General features: G+C 42.2%; 1 protein-coding gene across 1 annotated transcript in view; it reads left to right on the top strand.

The window, feature by feature from the left end:
• Positions 1-18,377, top strand: part of LOC311065243 (metal transporter CNNM1-like) — a gene marked incomplete at its 5' end in the record, with an annotated part of 23,197 nt that extends 4,820 nt beyond the window's left edge. Inside the window, 9 exons of the mRNA XM_084085483.1 lie at positions 6,817-6,960; positions 8,035-8,172; positions 8,607-8,776; positions 9,069-9,159; positions 9,728-9,873; positions 13,510-13,769; positions 14,808-14,908; positions 16,720-16,821; positions 18,195-18,377. Coding sequence (XP_083941609.1) covers positions 6,817-6,960; positions 8,035-8,172; positions 8,607-8,776; positions 9,069-9,159; positions 9,728-9,873; positions 13,510-13,769; positions 14,808-14,908; positions 16,720-16,821; positions 18,195-18,274 — 1,232 coding nt within the window. The 3' untranslated portion in view covers positions 18,275-18,377. The remainder of the gene's footprint in view (positions 1-6,816; positions 6,961-8,034; positions 8,173-8,606; positions 8,777-9,068; positions 9,160-9,727; positions 9,874-13,509; positions 13,770-14,807; positions 14,909-16,719; positions 16,822-18,194) is intronic.
• Between the last annotated feature and the right edge of the window lie 1,316 nt (positions 18,378-19,693).

Below are 19,693 nucleotides of genomic sequence, written 5' to 3'. Positions count from 1 at the left end.
TATAATACAAGTCATCAAGTCAATGGGACTGTGATTGGAATGAAAGCATACCAACATTTGGAGTCATATGTCATGAATATGTCATAGACGATTGACATCATAGATGACTGATGTCACAGGCTGACCAGAAGTCCCAGATCCATAATGGAGCCATGCCATTCCCATGTGGATTCTGAGATCTACATGAATTCAATTATTTGTATTTATTCTGGAATCTGGAATGCGTGAGAAGGATCTGGAATAATCCTAAGGTTCTCTCTGGGGCTGCAGTCCAAGTGTTAATCGAAACTAATCAAATTAATAACGTGTACAAAAATAATCGATAATCAATCAAAATGTAATAAAATAATCTATTCATAATCCATCCCTATTTTTAGCATGTCATTATAGGCAAAAATCTTTCAAAGTTTTTCAAAAACTAGTGGGAAAAAATGTGGAAATAGCAAGCTCACAACGTGTGACATGACGTGAGCTTGTAGATCGACTATTTTCACTATTGTCATTGCATGACACTGTTGTGCGTCATATAAAATAGGGCTTAAATGTTTAATTGATTTGTTGATATATATATTTTTTGTAATAAAATGCTTCTTGATTATGCGATTAATCGCTAAAAAGAATAATGGATATAGTTATGGTCCTAGATCTCTCTCAGTCAAGCCTTACAGCTCCATTGAGCCGGTGCAGGGCAGAGCAGGGCCTGAATAAACCCAATTAGTGGGTCATTAATGGTTACCATGGAGATGTGCATTTGTAATGTCTTGGCTCCTGTTGTGATGGTTAAAGCTGTGCACCCTTTATTCTTGTTTAGGACAGTTGCCAGTCACCATATATCTCACTTAATGTGTGATGGCAGACGCCCATATATCGTCTCTGTCGGGTGGAAACCTCCAAAACTGTTACTTTTTTGGGATTCAAATTCAAAAATAGCAAAAGAAGCAGATCGACAAGCTTAAAAAAAACGTTTCCGAGCTTGTAGATCTGCTACTTTTGATGCTTTTGTGTGACGCTGTAGTATGATCAAGTACGGCTTTAATTTACGAAAAAACACAAAAAGTTAGAATATGGAGATAGGAGGTTTATGCCAGACAGCAACGATATATAATAACCTTTTCAGGTTAACCTTTTTTAGGCTTAAGACCTGTTGAAATACCCACGAAGCTTCACTTTTGCTCTCATTGCTATTGATTTTTTTTTAATGCTCGGGGATCTCTTCTTTCTTTCTTCAGTGTTTCATCCTGCTGATTCTAGAAGCCCCACCAGGGCCTTTGTAGTATTTATTGTATTTACTACTTTTATCTCCTGTGAACACATTTTTTCTACTTTCATTGTTTATTGTTTTTACCCAGAAAAGCTGCTAAAATCTTGGTGTGGGAAAAAGGTTGCTTTTCCTCAGTAACCGCTGTCGGGGTACCGTTGATAGTATAACTTTAACACTAGAAGGCCCTGGAACCCCTCCAAGGACCCCTGGGGGTCCCCGGACCCTACTTTGAGAACCAATGCTCAAAAGGGTTAAAAGAGGTGGGGTTCCCAGTGGCCAATCACAGCCAGACATCCCCTCCTGGCTGGGTGTTTGCAGAGAGCAGAGGCAGAGTCAGCACTCTGTTCTGCAGGGTTTGTACTGAGAGAGGAGAACATGAAGACAGGGAGGTAAACACCAGAGGACACCTACTGTATACACACAGGGGCTGAGCTGTGAGCTCTCTGCCTCTCTCTATGTCTGTCTAATTACCTCCCCTTACCTCACTACTTCTTACACGCACACCTATGCACGCACACGCGCGTGCACACGCACACACACACATTTTAATCATTTATTTATGTCCACATTATAAAGGAGAAAAATAGAAGGACACAAATATTATAGGTTACGTAATCAAAATCATCATGTCTTCATGATACAATAAGCATGTCACTCAGTACTCTATGGGTATAAGTAGTAGCATCTCCGCCATACTGTATGTGATGGCTGCCAATTATAGCAGAGACAGCACAATACTTTGCCAGCCTTTTTGGCTTCTTTTTGGGGCATCCCAAGTGCTCTCTCTCTCCACCTCCATTCTTAGCCCCCTCTCTCCGTTTATCCTTCCCTTCCCCTCCTTCCCCTCCTTCCCCTCCTTCCTATCTATATACATCCCTCTTTCTCCTTCTCAGCACATTTCCTGAATCCTTCTCTTCCTTTCCCCCACCTGTTTTTCTCTCTCTCTCTCTCTCTCTCTCTCTCTCTCTCTCTCTCTCTCTCTCTCTCTCTCTCTCTCTCTCTCTCTCTCTCTCTCTCTCTCTCTCTCTCTCTCTCTCTCTCTCTCTCTCTCTCTCTCTCTCTCTCTCTCTCTCTCTCTCTCTCTCTCTCTCTCTCTCTCTCTCTCTCTCTCTCTCTCTCTCTCTCCCCCCCCCCCCCCCCCCCCCCCCGTATGGCCTTCCTTCACTCTCTTCTTTCTTCCCTATACATCACCTTACAGCTACATCTGTCTTTGATTGATTGATTGATTGATTGATTGAATACTTTATTAGTCAGAAATATAAACAGCATGTGGTACAGTCAGATATTTTTGAGATAGGGGGGTCTGCAGCCAAATACATATCATTTTGGGGGTCCTTCACATGAAAAGGGTTGAGTACCACAGATCTAAAAATTTGCCACCAAAAAAAACAGGTCCACGACCCCATATGTTTGGGAACCTCTGTCCCTCCTCTTGTACTCTTTGCCTCTCCACTGTACTCAGTCTGTCCTGTCCTTGTCACCATACAGTTCCCCCAGGATGATAAATATTCACTTTGCAGTGTGCTCTCTCACTGCCATCTGGCCTGTGTTCACGTTACATAGATGTTTATGTCCAATCAGAGACTAACTAAATGAACATTCATGTTTCATTATTCATCATCACTACAAGGTCTCACACAGTCAGACCAATACTGGATGCATATCACAAGTTTTGACAAGGATTTTCCTTATAGCCTCCTTTCCTGTCATTTGAGTTTGGTCTTTCCAAGATTTAGGACATACATAATATGTACACTATACAGCAGTGGTTCTCAAAAGTGGGGTCCAGGGACCCCCAGGGGTTCCAGGGGGTCCCCAGCTAAATTAGTTATCGTGGCTATTTGAAAATAGCAAATATACAAGCTCACAGCGTCACAGTTTGAAAAGTTTTGAATAAATGTAAAATATAAAATAAAATCATCACAAATCATCTCTTCTGGGGGTCCCCTGGCACAAACATTTTCAGATGGGGGTCCGTGGCAAAATACATATCAATTTGGGGGTTCTTGACAAAAAAAAAACACTGCACTACGGATAGTTGTGTGATTATTTATTGAATTGTGTTTTAGCATTGAAAACCGCTGTGCAGATGCTCTAATCTTTTTTTACATACACTACACAATGTGCACACAATCTCCTCTTTACATGAACACTGGAACATAAATAATACATTACATTTCTGTTTACCTTTTAGGCTTTGCAAATAAACATTGCCCAGGGCAGATATGACAAATAATTCATTTAAAAAGACGAATTAGTGAAAGTGACTGACAATGAATGGTACCAATAATCAAAATACAGGCATTAATAATTATACACATTCAAAACTTCAAAATTAGCTAAAGCTCACAGAATAGCTACAATCTCACAATATGTCACGTTTAATAGTAGATCTACTATGTTGTTGTTTTTAAAGGTTTTGCAAAAGTACTGTATTAACATTTTTTTACTTGTGTAGTGTGACGAAAAAAGCCGATCTACAAGCTCGCCATGCGTCGTGAGCTTGTAGATCTTCTGTTTTTGGGATGCCAGTTTGAAGTGGTTCATGCGTCTCTCTTCCTCTCTCTCTGTACTGTATCTAAGAGTGACCCATTTAGCCATATCCACAGCACTGCCAGAATAGTGTCTGTCAGCGTGTGTGTGTGTGTGTGTGTGTGTGTGTGTGTGTGTGTGTGTGTGTGTGTGTGTGTGTGTGTGTGTGTGTGTGTGTGTGTGTGTGTGTGTTGTGTGTGTACAGTAAAGTGATTGAGGTAGTATTTGGCAGTCTGAGTGGGCAGCAGAGAAAGCAAGTTGAGCCAACCTGGGCGGGGGGGGGGGGGTGATGGCCAGGGACAAGGATCCTTTGTATGTGTGTGTGTGTGTGTGTGTGTGTGTGTGTGTGTGTGTGTGTGTGTGTGCGTGCGAGTGTGTGAAGCACGTGTGTGAAGCATCAGCTGTGAGTTATGTAATGATGACAGGATGATTAATAATACACACCGGCTGCACCAGTCTGCAGCCCCCCCACCTTTCTGTCTGACGTCTGCCCCCTACACACACACACAACACACACACACACACACACACACACACACACACACACACACACACACACACACACACACACACACACACACAAGCCTGTATCCTTCCTAAAGCTTACCAAGCGATCTTCCTTCAGTGATATCTCTATTACATTTAGACTAGAGTGCATTGCTATCCTGGCCCCGGGACTGCAGGCCAAACGCTCTGTTTCACAAAATATCTCGGCTCAGTTTTTCTGTTTTTATTTCCTCTGTAAATTCTGGAGCAGAATATGAGTAGTTTTGCAGCAAGCAGTGCTACAAGAATTATGCATTTTTAATTGCCTCACCACCCACTGTATCTCTAGGAATAGACTTGTCACCGTGTCTAATTAATTACATTTCAGCGAAATTCAGCACATTATAGGAATGTGTTTCCACATAGGAAGAGGAAGAAATACCGCACTACTGTCTGCACTTACAGCAGAAATGTATTGAAGAGAACACAACGTTTTGGTCAACTGACCTTCATCAGGTGTCTGAATGAACTGATTGACAGACACACATACGTGTAGAGGAACTCAGAGAAGCGAAGTCCAATGATGGAGCCACGCCAATCTGTTACCATGGAAGAGGATGGCCCGTAGTATGGGCCATACTACTTGTGGTCATTTTAAATGGATTGTTCACCCAAAAAAAAGTTTTTTCTATCGATTAGTCACCCCATGGAGACTTGAATTCATGGATATATTTGTTTTTGTCACATTCCTAAGCCAATAATTTGATGACCAGCGGACCGGTAGGCAGCGGTTCCGGTAGGAGACAAAAAGGAGACTCTTTGTGTCTCCTACCGGAACCACTGCCGGTCATCAAATTATTATCCCAAAAAATCCATGAATTCAAGTCTCCATGGGGTGACTAATCGATAGAAAAAAGGGCATTTTGGGGTTGAACTATCCCTTTAAGTCCCCTTTAAATATTAAAAACATGACTACATAATACAACAAAAACACATTTCAGCAAGTCAGTAAATGGAAGAGAACACATTAATAACTAAAAGGTCTACTGAGTCACAGACTCGACCAAATGGTTGTGTTCTCTTCAATAGACTCTGCTGTAAGTGAAGACAGTGTGCAGGAATATTTCCTTTTCCTATGCCGTTGGCTGTTCACTCCTACACACCTGTCCTAAGTAGTAGGTGTGCAAAAGGACTTCCTATACTAGCAATGTGTTTCCAAAATGCTTAACGATCCATTGAAACAGTGTTTTCAATAATTGTGCTCTGTAATCTCTGACCATCTGACCTCCTGATACTAAAGACAGAGACATTTATAATTGACTACACCACATGCATTGACACTCCCACTGAGTCATAGAAGATCATTATCTTCTACTAATTGGCTTAAGGGAGGACCGGCCGGGGGGGGGACCATGTTGTCACGCTCATGTCACTATGACTCAGCCCATAACCATTATAAGGAGTTCCCGATGCAGCTCAGTAGTCATTCTTATACATTCTCTCATTGGACTAACTTCTAGCTGGTGAAATAATAGTGAAACAATGACTGGGGACCCCCTGGACCCACCCCCCAAGGACCCAGACCTCACTTTGAGAACCATTGCTGTATGTACAGTATGTAGTCAGCTGTCTGTAATGACTCAATACACTGTTGATCATTATCAATTCACAACACAAGGCTATACAACGTCATATTTTATGAGATCTATAACTCAATATCAAGGTCAGTTATTGATGAACACATTACTTCATGTCTGAACTCATTCATCACAGCAGGATGAGACTGATTGCAGTTGAAGGTTTGTCACAAACCATTTCACATCCTCCTACATGATGTAAGATGAAGTCAAACACCTCTAAGATGTCCTTGTTTGTGTCATGTTTGACAATGAATAATAATAGGTGTACTTCATTATGCATACTGCCAACTCTCCTGCATCCTCAAGGAGACTCTTTTTATTTTACCATTCCTTCTTGACGGCCATTTTTCCTTTTTTTTTCCAGTTTTGGGGGATTTCAGCCTTTTTGCGTGGCAACCCATGTGTCAAAGGGCAAATAAGACCGCCCTCACACACCCCACTGATATGCAAGCCACGGCCTTAATATTAATTTGCGTTTTTATATGCGATTTGCCATGGCAGTATTTGATTGTTTTTTTGTTGGATGGTGCTCTCTTCTCTCTCTCTCTCTCTCTCTCTCTCTCTCTCTCTCTCTCTCTCTCTCTCTCTCTCTCTCTCTCTCTCTCTCTCTCTCTCTCTCTCTCTCTCTCTCTCTCTCTCTCTCTCTCTCTCTCTCTCTCTCTCTCTCTCTCTCTCTCTCTCTCTCTCTCTCTCTCTCTCTCTCTCTCTCTCTCTCTCTCTCTCTCTCTCTCTCTCTCTCTCTCTCTCTCTCTCTCTCTCTCTCTCTCTCTCTCTCTCTCTCTCTCTCTCTCTCTCACTCATATCAATGAGAGAGTGGGAATGTTACTCTTTTACTATACATTTGAAAACTTGGGAAATGGGACATTCTGGTTGTAACTGTCGGCTGGTCCCACACAGGGAAGTCCCACCTGGCCATTGTGCAACGTGTGAACAACGAGGGGGAGGGAGACCCCTTCTACGAGGTGTTGGGCATCGTCACCCTGGAGGACGTCATTGAAGAAATCATCAAATCTGAGATCCTGGACGAGACAGACTTCTACAGTATGTTTATTGTTTATGTTTATTCAGCTCTCAGCATGATCGCAGGTTTAAAAAGACAGGTGCCATTAAAACACCGATTCTTTTTCTGATTACAACACAGAACTTCAAATCAAAAAAATCTAATAACCTAAAACACAAATCTAAAATCCACTATCGTTTAAGAGTCTGCAGACTCTACACAGTGTATGGGATTGGTGATTTCTTGTAAACAGTGCATGTGAATGTGCACTGTAAACACACACACGTCCACATCCAGATACTGTAATGTGTGCGTGCGCGCGCGCACACACACACACACACACACACACACACACACACACACACACACACACACACACACACACACACACACACACACACACACACACACACACACACACACACACACACACACACACACACACACACACACACAGACATGGACATCCTTGCTTAAAATGTGGATTCCAGTCTAAAAGTCTAGCGGAATTGAAACTCTCAAAAGATCAGCAAGACCTTGACTCAGATGCAATATTAAATGATAATAGAAAGATTTATTCACAGCGCTGTAACAGTCACACAACATACACGTACATCCTACACCAGCAAAGCACACAGATAGACTAACTTGCTCTTCCCTGAGCTAAAACATATCTCTCCCCTGCACAGCCATAAAACAAGCTTAGCTGTGTGATCTACGACCTGTACTCCTATACATTCTGGCCCTATATAAGCAGATAGCAGACTAAGCCCTGTTTCCCAGTGCACAGCATGGAAAGCAAGCTCATCAATGCTAAGCAATATAATAAGATAATTTTGCCTCATCAACACACACACACACACACACACACACACACACACACACACACACACACATGGATTGGATATAATGCATGCACACACAAGCTCATACAAAAACAAAATCACACTCGATAAGACACAATCATAATAGTGGACCACTGTCTTGATATTTGATATTTGTTTAAATATTACTCTAATGTCATTTGTATGATGTGTTGCCCAAATTGTGTGTGTGTGTGTGTGTGTGTGTGTGTGTGTGTGTGTGTGTGTGTGTGTGTGTGTGTGTGTGTCCAGCTGACAACCGTAGCAAGCGGCGTGTGTCCCACCATGAGAGGAAGCATCAGGACTTCTCTATTTTCAAACTAGCACAGAACGACCTGGTGAAGATCTCTCCCCAACTGCTGCTAGCCACGCACCGCTTCCTCTCAACAGGTATCAACTGCCTTCTCTATGTGCGTGCGTGCGTGCGTGCGTGCGTTCTAATAGATTTTGTAAAACCAGGTTTCTTTTTTTTTCTTTTTTTTATAGTATAGAACAGTCTGGGGATCCCGTGGGGTCCTCGAGGGGGTTCCAGCCAGGGGTCCCCAGAAAATAACAATTAAGCCCTTTTTAATATTTTGACAGTTTTGACTATTTTGACACACAACGTGAGCTACATTTTCGACAAATCTTGACTAATCTTCTCCTATGGGGGTTCCCTGCCACAAAATCCTTTCAAGTAGGATTCCCTTGATATGAAACAGTTTGAGAGCCACCGAAATAGAAAATACACCTCCTACCCACCCGCCACCCAAGAGCATGTGACTGTTTGATCACTTCATTCATTAATTCATCTCTCGCTCTCTCTCTCTCTCTCTCTCTATCAGAGGTGGAGCCCTTCAAACCAGCCAGCCTGTCAGAGAAGATCTTGCTGCGTTTGATCAAACATCCCAGCGTGGTACAGGACCTGAAGTATGACGACAAGCACAAACGAGCTCCGCAGCACTTCCTGTTCCAACGCAACAAACCAGTGGATTACTTCATCCTGGTCCTCCAGGTACTAACTAATACGAACACTAAAGTTCCTACATAGCTTGTAGAGCAGCTCACTATTTTCATGTGAGACCATCGTACGATTAAGTGTGCAATCGTGGTTAAAAGTTATCCATTAGACTGCACAGAATGAGACAATCACCAAACATTTACTGGACTTCTCATCGTTATTGTGTCATATATCCTAATTATTGCATGGTTCTTATTAGATACAGTACAAAAAAAAAAGAATTATAGCCATATGGTAAACTCAGTTAGGTAAACCTGGCTTCTGGAATCTTCTGTCTGTGCTTCAGGGTCGAGTGGAGGTGGAGTTCGGTAAAGAGGCCTTGAGGTTCGAGAACGGAGCGTTTGCCTACTACGGAGTGCCAGCCATTATGCCCACAGGTGTGTATAAAGAGGCTTATTAATAAGCCTCTTGTTTCATAATAAGCCTCTTTATTAATAAAGGTGATAAGTGTAGTCCTGTACTTAGCACCTTTGTGCCTAAGTATAGGACTACATTCAGGATTATTGTCCGAGCCGCACCGGTGTCTCCTTCGACGTTTGCTACTTACTATTAAGTACTTTGACAATGGGTACAACCGTAGATACGGTATATGAATATGTATATCGTCTCTGTCGGGTGGAAACCTCATATGTTCAAAATGTCAGGATTCAAAATCAAAAACAGCAAAAGTAGCATATCTACAAGCTCAAAACGCGTCCTTCACGCCACGTTTCCACCTTTTAGATTTGCTTCTTTTGATGCTTTTGTGTGACGCTGTAGTATGATCAAGTAAGCCGTTAATTTACGAAAAAACACGAAAAAGTTAAAATATGGAGATAAGAGGTTTCTGCAACAGCAACGATATTCTTCCAACAACAAGACCATGCTGTTCCAAACCAAGAGGGGCTAGATGTAAAAACACCTTCCCTGATCTCATCCTAGGGTTTCTTTCTGCCAATATTCCAGTCCATAGATCCCCCTCTCGCAGCAGTGGTTTGGACCGCTCTGAATCCATGCTGTATGGAGGCAGCATGAGCCAACTCAACGGAGGGGGCAACGTCTACCTGCCTGACTACTCAGTGAGACAGCTGACACACCTGCAGGTCATCAAGGTAAGAGTCACCAAAGATGGTTAATTTATGAAAATAGACCATCCCAATTGGAGCCACTAGAGGCGAAATGGTACATGAATCCTACAAATGGTCTCCTATGGGCGCCGGCGAACGTCCGATGTTTACTGGTGCTCAATCCCGCGAGAGTGTGTTGCATGGGACAGAGAAAGGTTGATAATAAAGTCGATTTTCTCTTGTTTTGTCTCTCTAAAAAGCCATTTTTAGTATAAAAATCTTGGGAAGATTGTGTGGCTTGTGACGGTCGGGTCAAATATTTAGTTCAGTGGCCATAGAGCGAAAGAATGGTTCAGAAGCTGTGTTCACGTTCACTCTTCCATTGGAATCAATAGACTCCAACTTGCTTACGGTCTCCTAAAAAGGCGTCCGCCTACGTCACATACTGTAGATATGGGAAGTAAACCAGAGATGGAATGTCTTGCTATTTCCGACTTGGGAGTCAGGATGCCACTCTGGGTACTCAGCTGCATCTGTGCTTTTTCTCTGGGGCCACGCTGCCATGCAGACTGTACTGTTTGATTTTAAGTTGTTAAGCACTTTGTAAGCGAACACAGGAAAGCGAGTCTGAAAAGGTGGGTTTTGAGGGAGGCTTTGAAAACGGATTTGATGTGAGGTGGGAGTGAGTTCCAAAGGGAGGGGGCTGCAACTGAAAAAGCCCTATCACCCCAGGTTAGTTTTGTTTGTTTTTTGGGGCATTTCCTTAATCAAATTGATCTTTAAATGTGTTAATAATCTCAGCAAGCATGCACGCTTGGCCATATGCCTGCCCTGCACGTAGGCGCATGCAAACATACGCATGCACAAATGTGATTTAATTTCTTTATAATGTTAAGAATGTCATTGCTTTTGTGGGTTTATTTTGGGATCATTTTGGGAATGTCATTGTCATTTTTGTGTTTGTTTTAATCAGATCACTTTTTATATTTTAACTGGAGTATTTTTTAGTATCTGTTGTAGAAAGGCCTTTAACCAGGGACAGGGGTCGCAAATTAGCCTTGGCCAGAAACCCTATATATAAACTGCTCAAAAAAAGTTCGGAAACTTAACTTCGGTCAATTATATCTCCCCTTTAATAATACCAATTGGTATTCTGTTTTATATCATTTTTATCGTTGATTAGTCACCTTTACAACGAGGTACAGCTTGTAAGGATCGTGCATTCTTGGAATGAGCAACACAGCTAAACGTGTGGGTAGCGCCTCCAAAAAATTTGCCAAAATCACCCAATATGCTTCTGTTGGTAATCGCTCTTGTTTTGAGCAACCTGCCAGCACACACCTGCTGAGAGGTGTGTGCCAGTAGTCACAGGTGTGTGACTGCCTCACAGGTGAGTGACTGGCACCTGAACATGGGTTCTGCAACTTTGTTGAGTTTATGTATGCTCCAAGCAGCAACACTGCCCCCATGGACTGCCACGTTTGTCCCTTCAGGATAAGGCCCGTGCAATAGGGCAAGTGAAGCTGGTGTTCCGTTACGCAGATTACGCATTATTTGATGTCAGCCCTGTTGTCAGCCCTGGTACCATTTGCAGGCAGGTGTGTGCCAGTCACAGGTGTGTGGCTGGCACCTGAGCATGGACCCTGCAACTTTGACATCTGTCTTTGGTACCGTTGTGCAAATCTTGCCTGTAAATCTATGGTTCCTCAGTGAAGCAAGGGGTCTTGGGATGTTGACTTCCTTGTTGACTTCACCTGTCTCACAGAACTTTGTCCTAAGTTTGGAAATGGTACCAGGGCTAACACCAAATAATGCTGTCACTCTGCATAACGGAACACCAGCTTCACTTGCCCTATTGCACGGGCCTTATCCTGAAGGGACAAACGTGGCATCTTTCCATGGGGGCAGTGTTGCTGCTTGGAGTACAAACTCAACAAAGTTGCAGAACCCATGTTCAGGTGCCAGTCACTCACCTGTGAGGCAGTCACACACCTGTGACTACTGGCACACACCTCTCAGCAGGTGTGTGCTGACAGGTTGCTCAAAACAAGAGTGATTACCAACAGAAGCATATTGGGTGATTTTGGCACATTTTTTGGAGGCGCTACCCACACGTTTAGCTGTGTTGCTCATTCCACAAATGCACGATCCTTACAAGCTGTACCTCGTTGTAAAGGTGACTAATCAACGATAAAAATGATATAAAACACAATACCAATTGGTATTATTAAAGGGGAGATATAATTGACCGAAGTTAAGTTTCCGAACTTTCTTTGAGCAGTTTTATATGCAATACATTGGTCTCATGTTATTGTGACTTTTTTGCATTATGCCTGTCAAATAAACATAGAAATAAATGTAATAAATACCTCGCCACCATGATCGAGAACCAGTTGGTTTTCTATGGAAGACAAATAAAAAAAAGCAGCTGATGGAACCTTTTCACAGTAGACATGGATAGGTTCCACTGCACACTTGAACCCTGTATACTGGTTAAATGAATCAATACAGATGAATGCACAGTTTTCCACACATCACTCTTGGTCTAGTTCAGTGCTTCCATATAGTTGGGTCCAGCGACCCTCAGGGTTCCTTGTGGGGGTTCCAAATGGATCATTACAGGTCTGTAACTCTGAGAGTGTACAAACGGAACCACATTTTGTTACACTCTGACAGTTACTGTATGGAGGTCCTTGAAATTAAACATTGTGAGAACACTGGTCTAGTTTAAAGCTGGCGAGCATGGGGGAGCATGTTTTGAGTTCTGACACATGGGAGTATCTCTGTGTCTGTCGGGGGGCTGGTGAGATTTCAAGAGTTGGGAGGACGTTTCTCATACGCACAAGAGTTGGGAGGACGTTTCTCATACGCACACATAAGACTTTATTGTTAAAAATGACCTTGGCTGCAATAACTCAACAGGACAGAATGTAGACACTCATGATAAGAGTGAAGTCCACTAGACAAAGACTTCTATCTGCAAAAGCAGACGAGTCATTGACTGTCTGTGACACCTAGAACTATGAATGTGATAGAGACAGGTTTCCCCCGAAAGCTCCTCATAGACCTGAATGGGTTTTTTTCCGTTTCACACACAAGCATAGTTGTTTTGCTTACATAATCCAAATCAACCCTCTTAAGGCTAGCATCAACCACAGCTAGATTTTGTTGATGCCCTCTCTTTTCGACCATACTGAAATAAAATATATTCAATTTAGTTTAATTAAAAAAGCTACTGTTATCATTTAATAAATGAGTACACCAAAAAACTAATAAACAATGTTACTTTACTAAAGTCAAATACACAATGATTTATGAAGCATCAAGCTTCCAGCTTTAAAAAAAATAACCATATATACATATATATATATATATATATAAACATGTACATGTACTGTACACACCACAAATGTAGATGAAAGTGTAAGGGAAGGATTTGATTTAGCAAAAGAGGTCACACTAACTCAGTAATAGGGAGATGATACAATGCTAATAAAAGGTGAGTGATTCGAGGAACCATAAACAAAAGATAATGTAACAAATATAAGCCCCACAACAGCTGATCAATGTCTCATCAACTGCCAAGTAGCTCAGTTGGTTATACTTCATAAGAGCAACCGAAATGTCTCAAACGTAATCAGAATGCCACCGTAATAATCCTCGGTTCCTCTGTGTTTTCAGATCACACGGAGCCAGTACCAGAACGCTCTGACGGCCACCCGCATGGACAGCTCTCCCCAGACCCCCGACGCGGAGGGACGTCCCACGGAGGGGAACACGCCCACCCCGGACCCCCCGGCACCAGAGTACGCCGGGGGGACCCTCATGCCCCCCAGGGACCACCACATGGGTCGGCCCGCCTCGGCCCGAACCCGAGCCCAGCAGTCCAGCGTCCCTCACAGCACCTCGCTGCTCAACGAGAAGAACTGCATCGTCCGTAAGTAGCCTGGACCGCCTTTATAATTTGGACTTTGTTTCCATTGTGGTCCTATGTATTCAATTCATCAACAGAGCATAACATATTTACACATTAATACACATATATTATATATATTTACAGAGGAGAAAAAAGGAAAACGTAAAAAAACAGGGCGACAGTGTATGTCCCCTCTCATAACAAGGGGATTTGCTCTATTTGCATACTAATTGGTTATGATCCATCATCTTCAATAATATAATTATCGTTGCTGTCGGGCAGAACCTCTTATCTCCATATTCTAACCTTTTGTGTTTTTTCGTAAATGAACGCCCTACTTGATCACACATACATATGATGGGCATAATAGGCTACAAGCTTGTACAGTACATGCTATTTTCAGCTTTCAAAAATGTTGTAATGTCATTCATAACTCATGTCCTCACAAGTATAGTTCACTCAGGACAACTCATAAATGATTTAAAAAGATTATTGAATATAAAATGAGCACTATATTTATTATGGTTTGGCAATGAATTGGATCTGCTTTTAGGTACTCTGATAAAGCACATCTCCCAACCATAGGGTCTCCGAATCCCCCGTACATAAACAGTAGATCCAAAACGACAGGTGGTAGCTGGGGTGGTGGAGGGTGAGCAGCAATGTTTGAGCAAAGACAGCAGTGGTGAGAGCAGCAGCATCAGCATGAGCATCAGCAAAAGCAAGCAGGAATGAGCAGTGCAAACCTCCAGTTTAAATAGAGCGGTCTGAGAATGGAATGAGTGTTTGATTGGATGAGTGGATGTGAACGTGGAGCTGAGGCGGGCCCAATGGTCAGCCGCCAGCAACTGCACTGCAGTTTCCTGACAGAACTTGCTCTGCACATGTCGGTACCAAGCGCGACGCTCATTAATACAAACTTGTAACATATGCGTGTGTGTGTGTGTGTGTGTGTGTGTGTGTGTGTGTGTGTGTGTGTGTGTGTGTGTGTGTGTGTGTGTGTGTGTGTGTGTGTGTGTGTGTGTGTGTGTGTGTGTGTGTTTGTTTGGCCCATGGCAGGCAGTAAGTCGGACGGCCAGAAGAGTCCCAGTGACTCTGTGTTCTTGAGGATGGATGAGATTCCCTACATCAGAGAGGACCGCTCTGAGAGTGAAGCCACCACCGGTAAGAACCACTGAAACCATTCACAGCACTGCTGCTCAGTGCTCAGTCTGAATAATGAATGAAACAAAGAGGACCTGCTTGGCCACTGAAGTCCATGAAATGCAATGAAAGAAAGACCCATAAATACTGGAAACTACAGTCTCTACAGTCAAGTCAAGCCACCATTATTTATATCAGTGGTTCTCAATGTCAAGGACCCCCAAATTGATATGTATTTGACCCCCATCTGAAAAGAGTTTGTGCCAGGGACGAAGAGAAGATTTATGTAAAAAAAAATCTAAATTATTCAAAATGTTCAGATATTTTTAAAACATTTTCAAAAATAGCAGATGTAGATCTGCTGTTTTTGAAAAGCCAACGTATATATGGATTAAGTGGTTAAAATGATTGTGATGCTATATTAACTCCTTTAGCTGGGGACCCCCTGGGGGTCCCCGGACACCACTTTGAGAACCACTATAGCAAATTGAAAAACAACAGGAGTTGACCTAAAGTTCTCTCCAATCGTGGCAGATGGCAGATGATCAAACAAAAAAACATAGTCATAATTAATAATAATAATCCATACAATTGCAATGAAACGATAAAAAGCATGTGATAGCTTTGTTTTCCTCTAGTAAATACCGGTCCATATCTATCGGTCAGATGTGAATTAATTACATCAATAAACGGAGGAAGGAAACGTATTATAATAGTATTTTGGTTTATTCCAGAGAAGAGATCTTACAAGCGTCGGAAAAGCATGGTTCTAGATATATTCATCTGACGTAAAAACAGAGTTCTATACACATAACGTGGGGTGTTGTAAAAATTCTAACGTTAAAGAGAAACTAAATGAAACAAACAGATGAAAACTCTGCGAGAGGGCGGTGAAAATAAATTGTACTTGAAACAAAAACCACGACGCAACCTCAGACTAAAGTACAGTTCAATACAAGGTCTGTTAAGAGGATTTTAAACCCAAGAAAGCACTATGGCTCATTTCCATTGGGGTCCTTGTACTCAATTCATCGAAACATTTAATGACAGACAAGCCTTTGACTTTTTACAGGGGCCAGTTCCGAATTGCAGCCACCTGTAAGTGCTCTTTTGGAGCGGTTTTGAAGGAGAGTAAGGATTCACGTGTTTTTATAACTGTTGGTAGGACGTTCCACATTTTGGTGGCATAGCAGTGGAACGAATGTAATCCCTTGTTAAGAGCCAAGAGGACAGGACTTGAATGTGGGATGAAAGACTACTCCAGAGTCAGGGGGCAGCAGCAGTAAACAGAGGATAAAACAACAGTGGAAGAACTGTTACAGGGGGAACATACAGCTTATGAAAAGGCAGCTGAGCTGTCAGACACAGAGATAATATGATTAAATGGTTCTAGGCAGTTTTAGGCAAGGCGGTTTTATTTATAAAGCACATTTCAACAACGAGGCAATTCAATGTGCTTTACACAGAACATCAAGCAAAGGAAACAGAACTATACAATGACTTTAGGATGCATAAAACTAAATAAAAATAACAGATAAAGAAGTTACAGTGCAGTAGAGAAAGAAAAATAAAAAGAATAGTAACTTTCTTTGCTTTCAGTGGCAAACAGAAAGGTCTTTAGTTGTGTTTTGAAAGAAATAAGAGCGGCAGCAGACCTGCTGTTTTCTGAGAGTTTGTTCCAGATACAGTATGTGGTGCATGAAAGCTAAAAGCTGCTTCCCCACGTTTATTATAAATAACAGCACACATGACAGGATGTAAATAGAGGCTCTCCCTCTCTCTCTCTCTCCCCCCTACCTCCCCCTCTCTATTTTTCTCCCTCTCTCTCTCAGACACCTCTGTTCCCATAGAAACGGACACATCTCCCTTCATCAGTGCTCTGTCGCTGAGCGGCTCAGAGGACACACTGGGAAAGAAACTACTGCTCAAAATCAGTGAGTCACACACACACACACACACACACACACACACACACACACACACACATGGATTTGTATCACTATACTTGCGAGGACATAAACATTTTAGGACGGCGATTTCATGAATGCCATTTAAAAAATAAAGTGTTTTAATCTTTTTAATCGTAACCCTAAAGTCAAAAATAAAAAAGAAATAAAACAACCATTTCTTCAAGAAAATGATCCTTGCAATGTCTGTTTCTCACATTCTGCTATACTTGTGGGGACATTTGGCCGTCAAGTATAGTAATACAAGGACACACACACACACACACACACACACACACACACACACACAGAAGGCATCAGTGTGCGTTTTCTGAGAGCTACTTATGAAAAGCTGTATCCTGGCAACTCATTCACTGAACCTTTTCTCTCTCTCTCTCTCTGTTTTCCGTGGCCAAAAAATACCAGGTCGGCCCCTTTGGCTTCCATTCACACACATTTGCACTGAAAGTCACATACACACACACACACACACAGACACGCACATGCACGCAAACACACACATCAACACAAACACACACTCTTGGCAGCAGGTCGGCCTCCCCTCAAGGCCCCTCATGGTCTCTGTTGTCACAAAGACAGAGATTAGGCCCGCTTCCCATTTTGCCAGAGTCAACCCTCAGTCAACATTTATATCATATATACACAGTATAAATTATACATCAATGTTATATAATACTGTTGATTTGGAACACCCGATTGGAAGGGAATGCAGTTCTCCTGATTGTATAATCACGATAACCCAATAGCATAACCAAAATCCAATTAGCAACATAACGTTTTTTGTAAAAATAACAACATATCTTGTTTATACTGTATTTTGACTCCCACTCAGCCATCCTACTGTCTCAGTTAGAAAAACTAAATAATGAGTCAACTGCCCACTTTCCTTTTGAACCAAATAGAAGAAACAATATAGTATGTTGTTAAAGGACGACTTCACCCATTTTCAACCTATCTTCATATAATTGGCCCTCACTTATGCTCATGTTAATATGGAACCATTTTTGTCTACTTGGTCTGTGTCTGTGTGGACACTTCAGAAACCCACCTACCAGTGACATCATCGATGGGGAATCCAAGCTAATAGAAACTGCAGGCTTTATATTCCTGTAAAGTTAGCACGCTATAATAGAAGCCATTGTTCTCGCATTAATACAAATTTAAATAGAAACATTTGAAATCTTGTTTGGAAAAAATAAACCCTGCCTAACGACGACGTCTAATGATAGTGCCTCCTCTGAGACACAAACATTATATGAAGATAAGTTTAAAATGGGTGAAGTGGTCCTTTACATCTGTCTGTCTGCTGATACAGTACCAACCTCCTTTGTCCCAAACAGGTCACAAAAAGAGGAAAAAGTCTCGGGAGGGGGAGAAGACGCCCGAGGACATCCAAGAACAGCCACTGATGAAAACCTAGCGCATGTGTGTGTGTCTCTACGCGGTTCAGAAGAGAGAAGACACACACAGAGCAGATTGTTCTTCAGGTTGATCGCTAAGAAGACACTGTTGGTCGGCTGGTAAACAACCTCTATCAGAGTTTCATCTGAGATCGATACTTGCAGACACACCCCCCACTTTAGCTCAAGATGGAGTGGTCCTGTGTGGGCGACGAACCCGGTGAGCTGGAAGATACCATTTCAGCAAAAAGAAAAGCGGGAGTGGTGTTTTGGCAATTATGTCATTATACTGTTATGCCTTTCATTCTCAGAAGCCTCATAATGCTGATGCTCCTGAATGACTGAATGTAAAGGGAAATTGTGGAATAAGATTAGAGTTTATTATACAAATATAAATATACGCTCGTATTTCTTCGCCGCTACTTTCTTTGGATGTGAAGGGGAAAAGCTAAAAGCTGAAGGACAACCAAAGACATTCATCTTTTTATATCGCTCTCAAATGCACAGGAGAGGAGAGCTCTGAAACAGAAAGACATTTAGATGTCACCTTGCACGCCATAGTGTTCAGCCAATTACACCCCGAGTCCTCTCATGCAGAATCTGTGTCATTCCTGTGGCGTCTCCTCCTCCAAAGCACTAACACTCTCGTACTTGTATTTATTGGACATCCAGCTCTTTCTGTCTCTGAACAACAACAGTACAGTGCAACGGTACAGCATTTCTTGCAAAGAGGTATACTGTGTAATTTATACTTAAAGGAGAATTTCGCCCGACGTTTTTATTACCTTTCTCATGATGTTATGATATCCTAGAAGGAGTGGTACAGTAGAGAATTTCCATAACTCCATAACGGATCCACCACAGTTAAAAACCCATGCCTATAATAGGTCTTGCTTTAAATCGCGTATCGACACTTCCGGTCAGGCGCCGGAAGTGTCGGGAAAGCTCGCCTTGAGCGCATTCAAAACAACAGGTTGCATAGTGTTCTCTCACTGTAAACATCAGATCTGTCCAAGACCTGTAGGCACAGGTTTTTAACTGTGGTGGATCTCTTATGGAATGTCTGTACTGTACCACTCGTATCAGGATATCATAACGTCATAATAAAGGTAAGAATAACGTTGGCCGTAATTCTCCTTTAACATGACGCGTCAATGTTATCACAATTTTCACTTGGAAATATGTTATTTTCACTGAGCGAGGCAGGCTTACAACAAATTATAATTTAGGCTTAAACTGTACACATCAGTAATAGGCCTACTCTGAGTGTGACCCGACTATTAGATAGAGTTGGGTTGGGTTCTGTATCGGGTGAAATTGTTCACTTTCATCAGGTCCCCTGAAGTGAGAAAGCAGTCACTCATAAATGAGTGCTCTTGTTCAAAGTGAAATTAAGCTACTATAACCATTTTTGTTGCCTTAATGCACATTTGTTTGTC

This window comes from Gymnoscopelus microlampas (genome assembly GCF_963454915.1).
Source record: "Gymnoscopelus microlampas genome assembly, chromosome: 2".
NCBI classification, from domain to species: Eukaryota; Metazoa; Chordata; class Actinopteri; order Myctophiformes; family Myctophidae; genus Gymnoscopelus; species Gymnoscopelus microlampas.
Note: the sequence above shows the minus strand (reverse complement) of the source record. Positions and strands in the feature narration are given on the sequence as shown.